We start from the raw sequence: 10,690 nt of genomic DNA, 5'->3' as shown, positions 1-10,690 counted from the left end.
GCGTGGGCAATGTCTTTTAAATCTCCGAAGCTGCTCCGGGTTCTGGGAAGGTCCGCCTTGCAGGAGGCAGGGGAGTGTGCCCATCCCTGCGCAGAGGTTGCTAATACTTCCCAGGAGTCGGCAGAGGAAATCATTTTTTAAAAAACACGCGACTTCTTCCTCCAGCGGTGGGAGTCCTGGTTGCTCACAAGAAGCTCAGACCAGGGCAGGGGAAAGATCAGGCACTGTTTGCTTTACTGGAAATGAAGCACCGTGTCGGGGAGCTGCAGAGGGAAATAGGAGAGGAAAGGGATCCCGAGCTGGTAAAAGCCGCCCTGGACGTGCGGGTCGAGCATCAGGGAAGCGTTGAAAGGTGGACGGAGGCCGGAGGAGGTGGCCAGAAGCGAGGCGCCCAGACAGCCGCCGGGCCCCTGCTTGGCGCCCCCCGGGAGCTCGCCCCCTCCAGCCGGCTTTTGCCCCTGCCGTCCCGCCAGGATGCTGTCTATGCTGAAGCTCTTGGACTTGTCCGAGCTCTTCGGAGAGCTGCGGGAGGCGGGGCGCGGAGGGGACCGCGAGCCATCCACCGTGCGCGCGGGCTGGCTGGCGGCCACGGCCGCTGCGCCCTGGAGCGCGTCGCCTGCGTCCCCAGAGGGCGACGCGGGCCTGGGCCAGTGGAGGGACGCCGGAGGAGAGGAGCCTTCCCGGAGGGGCGAGGGGCGCGCAGGCGCTCCCTCGTGGATGGGGGTCGCGGAGCGGGGGCGCGCTCCCCCTCTCCCCACCTCCGGCTGCGCTTCTGCGCCGCGCTCCTGCAGCTCGGCGCGGGCCCGCTTGGCCTCCGGGCCTCCGGAGCCCGGCTTGGGCTTCCTCTTCCGGCGCCGGTAGTTGCCATTCTCGAACATATCCAGGCAGCGAGGGTCCAGCGTCCAGTAGCTGCCCTTGCCGGGCCGTCCTTTCTCGCGGGGCACCTTGACGAAGCAGTCGTTGAGCGAGAGGTTGTGGCGGATGCTGTTCTGCCAGCCCTGTCGGTTATCCTGGTAGAAAGGGAAGCGGTCCATGATGAACTGGTAGATGCCGTTGAGTGTGACCCTCTGCTCAGGCGCATCCTGGATCGCCATGGCTATGAGCGCGATGTAGCTGTAGGGCGGCTTCTGGGGGGGCTCCACCCGGCCCGACGCCGCCAGAGCGGCCGCGGGGGCGAAGGCCAGAGGCAGCCCGGGTCTCTCGGGGCCGTACAGATAGAGCATGGGAGAGGCGGCCAGAGCAGGCAGCCGGGGACTGAAGAGGTGGCTCATGGCGAGTGGGAGCCCGCGCTGCGCTCCGGCGTCGCAGGCGACCCAGGCGGCTTAGGGACTGTGCCCCGCGCCGCAAGGGCCCTCCAGGGGAGCCTGCCCTGCGCCTGCCTCCCGCTCTGCCGCTCTCCCCGGCGGCTCGGGGCTCTGTCCCTTCTTCATGGCTTTAAAAATGTTAAATAATTGTTGTAAGTTTGCTATTATATGTTGACTTAGCGCTGGAAAATAAATTGTCTATGATAAACAGTCGCTGTGTTCTCAGCCCACCCACATTAATTAAAATTTCATTGCTGAAAAACTCCAAGCTTTTCCCTCCACGTGTCTTTTTGATACCAGCCAATCGGTTTCGGGGTTATTCCTTCATTTGTTTATAGAATTAGTCTGTTGATAAGTCCGCCCACCCAAGTTGAATCAAGCTGTGTTTATTTGGAAAAATTTCCGGGCACCCAATATATAAACGCACTGATCTGATGTTTGAAATATCACGTCCACCCCTTGACGCTGTAAGCACACACAGTCAGTGAGGCAGGATGTGGATAGCGGTGGCTCAGAGCGGGGTCTGCCAGGCCAGGAAGGAGAGGTGCGGGGGGAGGGGCGCAGGGGTGAGTTTTACCTCTGGCCTGGGGGAGCCCCGAAGTCCCATGGCCTCCCACAAAAGATCTTTTCTTCTCCCAGGCTTAGTAGGAAATGTAGAGATGACACAGTCTCATAAAATGCCTTCTGAGGTCTTTTAAGAGCTCTTAGATATTTTGGCGGGGGAGAGGAGATAGACGGGAGTCTGATTAGAAGAGGATGCAGCCCTCCTTGGAGAGATCCTTGGGATGCCCCAGAGGAGCTGGGGGGTGGAGGCGTACTCCCTGGGGGCCTAGCATCCCGAAAGGGGCAAACCTCGGGGCTCCCTGGGGACCTGGGGAAGAGGACTCCAGGAGCCCAGTTTCTCCCGAAGCCAGTGGCACAGGGCACTGAGAGTTGGAGAGGGCGTGCAGTACCGGGTCCGTGGCTTAGTTGGGGAGGTTTCAAAGTAAACCCTTTTGGAGAGCTGAGGGGGAGAGACTAAGATCTTTCTGATGGGCCTGAGATTGCGAGGAGGAGCACCATAAAAGGGGAACTTGGCAGCTGGTGCAGCAGAGCTGGTATTTGTGAATGCGGGTCCTTGCTTTATATTCTGTGCTTTCCTGTTTATAACAAGGAGGGGGTTATAACAACTTTACAAGTGCACGCAGCTGGCCCGTGATTACATTAAGCGTTTGGGAAGCCTGCTCGCTCTCCCGCCGCTCCCCTCCCCACTCACCCTGGGGTGTAAGCACTCCCCACCCGGTCTCATTTTACATTTAGCCACGTCCCGGTTTGAATCAAAAAGCCTGAATGATGCTGACTTAGAAGGAGGTGTCTCCCCCTACTCCACCGCCTTGGAGGGGTGGCACGTAACGTGACTAGTGCCTGTTTTACCATCTTTGCTGAATATATTTTAAAAGAAAGAAAGAAAAAGCTTGGGATAACTGAATTAACGTTTCTTGAGTCAACCGTGTGGATGCCAAAGAGAAGGCAGAGGAGTGAGGACGGCAGGTGAGGGTTGTAACGGCCCTCGAGGCTCCACGGCAATTGGGAAGACACGCACTAAACCTGCGTTAATGAGGGAGGGGCCTGTCTGCTGCTGCTGTCACAGAGAGGCGACCCTATGCTGGGGACCGGCTGCCACTGCTCAGGTCACCCCTGAACACGGAAAAGCAGGGAGAATCCCACTCTACAATGCGGAATCCAGAAAGTAACCCATGTGTTTGGGGGTTCCGAATAGACTGCAGGGGACCCGGTACGTTTGAAATACCAAAAAGGAAGTCACGGTCAGGGTCGAAAAACCGGTTTGGGGGCAGGCGGGGCTTGAGGGACAGCCAGGTCAGGCCCTGGGACACAACCAGGCCTCCGTCCCCAGCGCTGCAATTCTAACTTATGCCCAGTGTCCCGCCTGGCCTGGTCCCGGCTTTGGTCTTGAGGATGGCCCTCTAGCCAAGAGGGGGCGGGGCGCTACCTTCTCTCTGGATCCCTGGCTTTCCTCGGAGCCCCCCTTTCAACCCTGGGATGGAAAAACAACCTCAATGTCGGCGCTTTTGCAACGCACGGGTACCACAGTCGCCGGAGTCACCCAACCCCTCCAGACCAGAGCGCCCCCTGCAAGCTCAAGTTTGGATCCAGCCTCGGTGCCGGCTCGAACAGACCCAGAGCCAGACCCAGAGCAAGAGACAAACCGGTGTTACTGCGCGGAGCCCCCACCTCCGCTCCCGGAGCCCTTCCTGGAGTTTCCCAGGCACCCAAAGTCCAGCAAGTACATCCTTGCCTTTCCGGAAAGGCGCGCCACCGCAGCGCTCCTTCTAAACTCTAAGGCAAATCGGAGCTTGAATTCGTACAATAATAAACACCGCCCAATTTGGGCATGGGCGGGACGCAGGCGGAGACACGCGCAGCTGGTGGGCAGGGCACTGATAGTAAAGAAAAAACAACCCCAGTTCTAGTCGCGGTCTGGAGAGGCGAGCCCCACGTGCTTGCACCAGTTAGCAACCTCTCTGAGAGGTTTCAGCCGCAGGACTCCGGCAGGGCTCCCTAACCCCGCTCCGGCAGGGGGAAGAATCCTGGGCTCCCAGGTGAAGTGTGTAACTTGAGCTTAGGAGGGGACGCTGCAGGAAGGAGCCCCGCGCTGCGGCTTATTTCCGGGGAGCGCAGGGAACAAGCACCGAGTGTCCGAGTGTGGATGCGCCCTCGTGCGGAAGCTCTGTCGGGTGAGGACCTATCGGAGGCTCGGTGGGGGGACCAGCTGAGCCTAGGAGACAGCCGAGCAGACTGGGTGACTCAGAGAGCCAGATAGAGACGCCGAAAGTTCCCTGCAGGTTCATAGGTCTTCAAATCCCAGAAAAGCACATTCATCTCTGAAGTCAGTGGGAGTGCGTCTTCCAGATTGCACGAAAGCCCTGAAATCATGCTTCCGGAAGGACCGTGGCAGTTCCAGCTCTGGGGCCCAAGCACAAATTGGGTTCAGTGTGGGATGAGGGCAGAAAGTACCATTCCCAGCCCCCTGGCAGAAAGCCTGCTCCTTGGGCAGGCCAGGCACTAGCCTGGACCAAAGAGGCCTCACAATAAAAGTCTTCGGAGGAGAGACAGGAGTTCCTCCCATGCCCCGCTCCCATCTACCCTTCTTCTGCTTCACCGGTAAATAAGGAGCAGACATTCAAGCTAACGATGATCTGCGCCATATTCCCAAATATCTGCCTCACTTTTCTACGTGTGAAGATAGTTAACGAATTGTATATATATTTGAATGAATGAATGATTCATTCATTCAGTTGAATGAACGAATGATTCTACCATATGTTTGAGAAGAGTGAGGATGGAAGGATGCAAGGTCACCTTAATGACAAAATGTGGGCGAGGATGATGATAATAAGGGTAATACGAATAACTAACTATGTCTTGAACACTACTGTGTGCTGGCACCGTTCTAAGTGCTTTCCTTGTATTGTTACTCCATCCTCACAGTAACCCTAAGAAACAGAAACATTTATCGTTCCCATTCTGCAGATCAGGCAACTGAGGCCAGGAAGTTAACTCACCTCAGGTCTCCTAGGAGGAAGTGTTCCAAACACAGGAAGACAATCGCATTATAATAGCTACTGTGTGTGGTTCTTGAGAACCCTGGCAGCATCTATGGAAGATGCGAGGATGGATTCACCCATTTTACAGATGGTGAAACTGAGGCCGGGCACGGAACACCGGAAAACAACGGAGGTAGTAAACGGAACAGGGATTGGAACCCACACGGTGTCCTCTAAAGGGGGATTCTCTGAGGTCTGACACCCTCCGGTGAGCACAGAAGCTGAGTACTGTGTGTCTGGAGTAATCAAAGGGCAAGGGGACCCTCTGGAGAGGAGGGATGAGTGCCCCACCCCCAGAGCTGGGAGATTTGGGGCATTGTAAGTAGGAGACCCAGAGTCCTCACACCCTGCCAAAACCCAGGACACCCTCTCCTTCCCTACCCTCCTCTTCCACTTTGAAAGAATCTTAGAGCAGTGTCTTCTGCTTCTCTCAGGGGAAGTGAGCCATAAAGGTAATGGTTGGCCAGTCAGCTGATGCTGACTGAAGCCCAGAGAAGAGGGGCAGTTAGGGCCCGGGCACCACCCTGCCCAAGCACATCAGCATTTAGCCTGATATATGCAGTTAAGTGACACCAAAGAATCCTTGCTCTTCTGTTATCCAGGTAAATCCTAATAGCTAGCAGCCCCTACCAGGGACTGGATGTTATCGAAGCACGTTCCCCACGGGTGTTGGGTTCCTTAATCCTCACGATAACCCTATTTGATGATCCTGTTGTTTTTTCAGTTGAGAAATGGGCTCAGAGAGCCTGAGGTAGCATGCCCCAGGTCACGGGCACCCTCAGTCGGCCTGTGCGTGGTAGGGCCCGAGGTGGTGCCTGTGGATTTGGCTTAGAGAGAAAATCTCCATCGGGGAACCCATCTGGAAAAATAACATGAGGGCAGAGAGAGCGCCCAGAGGGGCTGCTGGAAAGGGAAGGTCCAGGATCAAGGGCCACCGAGCCTCCGTGAGGTCAGAACGGCCTCCCTGGCCTCCATGACCTCCCAGCCTGGGTGGGCGTATGGAGTGAGCACAAAGCCCTCCCCGGGCTCCCCAACTCCATTCCCTTAAAGGGACCATCAATGCCAGCAAGTCCATCGAGCTGTCCACCCACCCCCTTTCCCTGTTCCAGCCTTCACACACTCACAGCCCCAGCATAAAGTCCCCACGGACCTGACCCAGGAAGAAACGCAGCGCCAGAGAGGCACCTTCAAGAATCCACCTCTACCCAAGCTATGTCTGTCTGCTTCTGCTGCAGAACAGAAACGTTGCAAAAGCCAGAGAGGGAAAGGCTTGCATAAGTGGAGGCGGTGGCGTCTTCCCAGGTGCAGCCGCGGCTGCCCAGCCTTCCCAACTCCCTGAAACTTTCCACCCCCTTCCCTACATGCCTATGTCAAAAAGCAAACATTTCAAATGCCTTGGTGAGCTGAGGCCGGGCAAAGAAGGAGGCAGGCAGGCAATGCTTCTCAGCGTTTGGGAAAGCATTTCAAGTATGTGGTGCTAACAGGCACTCGGAGGTGGCTCTGACCAGGGGGTCCCGCTGGCCTGGAGTCTGCCCCCCACTCCCCAGCCCCCCCTGGCCTGGCTGCACCCAAAGGCGGCCCTACTCTCCACTCATCCACTCCCACCACGCCCTGACCGACCCGGCACGAGCACGTGGTCCCGAGGACGCAGGCACACATCCCCTGAGACGCCCGCCCGGTGCGGGCTCCCAGACCCCAGTGCATTCTGCTTATTCGTCACGGGAGTCTCTTCTCGGTGTCACTCTCTCCACTCACCTCAGCTTTATGGTTATCAATAAATTTCCATTGGCCAACCTGGCCCAACACCCCCGTCCAGATTTCTGGATTGGGGCTGGGGCTGAGGATGGAGGCGGCGAGTACTCGGCCACTGGGGACCTGGGAGCTCTGCTCTGTGCTTTGAGTGAAGCTCACAAGCCTCTCCCAGGCCCAGAGGTGATCCCACCCACCCCCCAGGCAGTCTTGGGGTAAAGGGCAGGAGATGGACCTGGGAAGATTTATGAGCCAAATGCTGAAGTTCCCAGGACCCTGCATGTTCTTCTCCCACTAACTTCTGATATTCACTTCTTGCGAGCAGAGCAGGGGAGTGGGGATAAGCGAGGGCCCATCGCAGGAGCCGGCGATGCAGGAAAAAACATGCCTGCTGCCCTGAAATGCCCTTGCACTCACCTGCTCATTTTAGATGAGAAGGCCAAGGCGAGGGAGGGAAGGACTTTGTTCACACAGCGAGATGTGGTCCTCTAACCCCTAGCCCACTGCTCCAGCAACTCGAGGATGCGTGGCGCTACCGATTTTGGCGTCCTCGAGGCCAAGCCACTTGAACCAGAGCAGTGAGGGCTGCCGGGCCACAGACCCAAGACTGGCCGTGGGAGAAGCCCAACTTTCGGCCTCTCTCCCTGAAAGCAGTGAGCCTGGGTGTCTCTCCGAGTCTTACAAGAAGCATGGCTCCTCCAGTTGCGGCCTCTCCAGGGCTAAGAACAACGTGCAGGATGCTCAAAGGCCACTGGGTCTCTTTGGCGGCCTTTATCTGTCAAAATTGGACCCTGGTTAGAGACACAGTCCACCCAGCCAAGGCCAGTCGGGGACGCAGGATTATCTCTGTGGGAAACGGTCTCTGTTGTAGTAGTCGGGTCACTTCCATTTTATTTGCTGTATCTTTGAGACCTGCCCGGCTGTATCTCACCGGGTCAGGAAGAAACGTGGTTATCAGACGCAGCTTCACGCAAACTGCGTTCGGTGGACCACAGAGCCGCCTTAGCAAGGAGTCCCGGCAGACCTGCAATCTGGCCCTTCCAGCCCCGACCTCCTTTCCCCTTTTCCTGAAAGGCCCTGGGCCTCCCGAGGAGAGCGGCGGAGGAAGGAGCGGCGAGCGGATGGAGACGTGGAGCCGGGACGCCCCGCGCAGTCTCTGCGCGACGGGGGCAGACGCGTAGGGTGGCGCGAAGACCAGCAAGGCAGCCGGCGGCGCCTGGGCTCCGCGCTCAGTCCCGGCGTCCGGTCTTTCCCACTCCGCGGAGCAACGGACGCCCCAGGCCACTGAGTCCCGAAGCCTCTCGGGCTGCTGCAGGCCGGGACTGAGACTGGCTCCGAGCGCAGGGCCTCCCCGCCTCCACCGCCCACCCCACACGCGGCCGGCCTCCAGGCGCTTCCCGCACTCCCGGCCTCCTCGGCCCAGGGCCTGACTCGCCTCCATTCTGCCGCCTCCACAGGCCTGGATAACTCCTCCAACAGTCCCCAGGTGGCCACGTTCCCCGGGGAATGGAAGGGCCCCTCGCCGTGGCCTCCGTGAGCTACCCGCTCAGGTGAGCGGCCCACGCACAGCGGGGACTTCTTTAAGAGGCTTTCCCAAAGGTAGGAGACCCCAGCGCGGTGTCAAGGGCAGATCAGATCTCTGACCCCGTGGTTCCATTTCTCTCTCCACTGTTTTCCATGTGTCTCTGAGACGTCCTCTGAGTTCTAAATCTTAAGGTGAGGGCAGGCTTTCAGGGAGGACTCTGAAATATCTGGGGAAGCAGAAAGCCAGCTAGAACACTCTCCTCGAGGGGAGCAAAGTGAAACCCCAGTGCCCGAGTCCGCAGTGAGCGATCTGCAGCCTCATTCTGCAGCTCAGAGAATGGTCTCAGGGGTCTCTCCCTCCCTCTCTCTGGTGCATCCCACTCAACTGAGCACCAAGGACCCGGGGGCTCACCACTCCTATGGTCATGAAAAGGAATAAAATGCAATCTTTAAGTCTTAGCCAGGTGCCACCTCTGGGGCCACAGATTGAAAGAATCTGTGTTGCACATTTGGGGGAAATTATTATGCTCAAACCTCCCCCAATTCGATTTCAGCATAACACAGAGACAAAATGCCGTGTTAAAAACAACATAACGCCCAGGTTACATTCAAGGCTACTGCATCCAGCAAGATCACCTTCTGGAAAATCATCATCTCCTGAAGTGTTAAGTTCACAGGAGCTGCGCTCTAGGCAAGGTACGAGTGCCTTCTCACCTGCTGGGCTGGGAAACTAATTCCCAACTTGGAGCTCTGGACCCCAAAGTCACACACAGAGACCAAGAGGGGAGTTGCGTGTTTTGGTCAGTGAAACAGATAGTAACGCCATCCCCCCTCCCCTGCGCAGCCGCACCTCACAAAGGCTGCATGGCTATTTAAAATTTGAAGGACAAGGTGTCAACATTGAAAAGAAAAATAATCTATTATTTAAAGTCCTGGAAAAGTTGACAAATTTAAAACTCTAAAAGCACTGTAAATTATTTTTGAAGTGCGACGAGGCTTTAAAATTTTTCACTGCAGTAGGGTAAACATTTAGAAATCAAATCCAGAAGTGAAGAGGTCAAAGATTCACCTCTGATCTGGTCACCGCCAGGGATGGTCATTAAATGGTACAGAATCAATCCCCTTTGGATTTCCGCCATCCGGGTTCAAATTCTTTTCTGGAGAACTATTAAAGTGGGGAAGGAAGTCCGTATTTTAGGAAACTGAGGAAAAGCAGGACTCCCCCTGGTTTGTTGTCAGCTAATGGAAAATGTTTATCCTCCTCTCCCTCGCCTCCTAAATTGGAGATGGCTGGACACTGGGATGGAATGGCACTGTTTGTTTTGACTATTGGCATGTTTTTCTGCGTTTAACAAAATGCATTACAGCAAATGTCATTACGGCTCACAGCCCTTCAGGCAGCAACGTCCAAGCAGGACTGTTTCTTGATTGCCTCAGTCAGGGTGGGATTCTGAACTAATCGAAAGCCTTTTGTGACACTGGCGGGACAACAGGGGAGTTCCCCCAGTCTTCTGTGATCATCTGTAGATGTCTATACATTTACCCACCTGTGTAACAAAAATAATCGAAACAGGTGGATTTGTGAACACACCTGGTTTTTAAAAATTCGAGCATACAAACACACTGTCCGGACTTTGGGCAGAAAAACAACATGGGTTTATTTTAAGGCAAGTACAACAATTAAGACCACATAAGACAAACACAGGTCAAGTTAAATTTTTAGTGTTTTTTTTTTCTTTTAGGAATGCTGGGGGAGGAATCTACTATACAACACCATCACACTTTGTAAATAAAAAGTATCAGATACTTGACTTTATCCGCCAACAACAACAAAAAATAAATTATTTTCTTGTTTTGTAAAAGACCTACAACTGGGAGAAGAATTATATCTCATAATTGTACAGGGGGGGAACCCCGCATAGGTTTCTTGAATTTTCACTTTGGCAGTTAGAAATGGTCGGGCAAGATGAGAAATTATCCAGTGAACTCAACTTTAAATATTATATTAATGGCTCTGAAAAACAACAAAAAAACAGCCTGATTACAAATCCACAATTTGTACAGCACGGTTAGAGAAATTTAAAATTACACACAGCACATACATAATCTATAGAGACCCCCATAGACCTATGGGGGTCTCTACAGAGAATCATTACTGGATCGCTATGGGATTTGGTCCATAAGTTATAATTTTTGAAACCCCGAGTGGAGCAGTGAGCACAGCCATCCTGGAAGGGGAGGGGGATTTTAAAATCATTATTCATTTCGTTGGGCCGCGTCCCTGTACTGGGGCCTCTTGGGATCTCAGAAACGGGGCGGCGAATTAAAGTTACCTGCAGCTTCGCAGAGGGCTGAGGCTGGCGCGCGCGCTCTGTGCTCCCGGGTCTGCGGAAAAAGCGGTGGGCAAGTTTGGGTTCTTTTTGCGTCTCCGCAGCCTGAACTGTTTGAGAGGGTCGCGTCTGGGAGGCGAAGCCAGAGCGGGCCAGGGCAGAGGAGGGCCGGGGCAGG

The 10,690-nt window shown here is 55.3% G+C and overlaps 1 protein-coding gene across 1 annotated transcript; it reads right to left on the bottom strand.

Moving 5' to 3' along the window:
• Positions 1-227: 227 nt before the first annotated feature.
• FOXL1 (forkhead box L1) lies at positions 228-1,271 on the bottom strand (the record flags this gene model as incomplete). Its single annotated transcript, XM_082677978.1, has 1 exon — positions 228-1,271. One exon carries the CDS (start codon positions 1,269-1,271, stop codon positions 234-236), a length of 1,038 nt encoding a protein of 345 aa, XP_082534104.1. The 3' UTR covers positions 228-233.
• Positions 1,272-10,690: the final 9,419 nt, after the last annotated feature.

The sequence above is a fragment of the Grampus griseus genome, assembly GCF_964374135.1.
Source record: "Grampus griseus genome assembly, chromosome: 19".
NCBI lineage: Eukaryota > Metazoa > Chordata > Mammalia > Artiodactyla > Delphinidae > Grampus > Grampus griseus.
The sequence above is the reverse complement of the archived record's forward strand: the minus strand, read 5'-3'. Positions and strand labels throughout refer to the sequence as shown.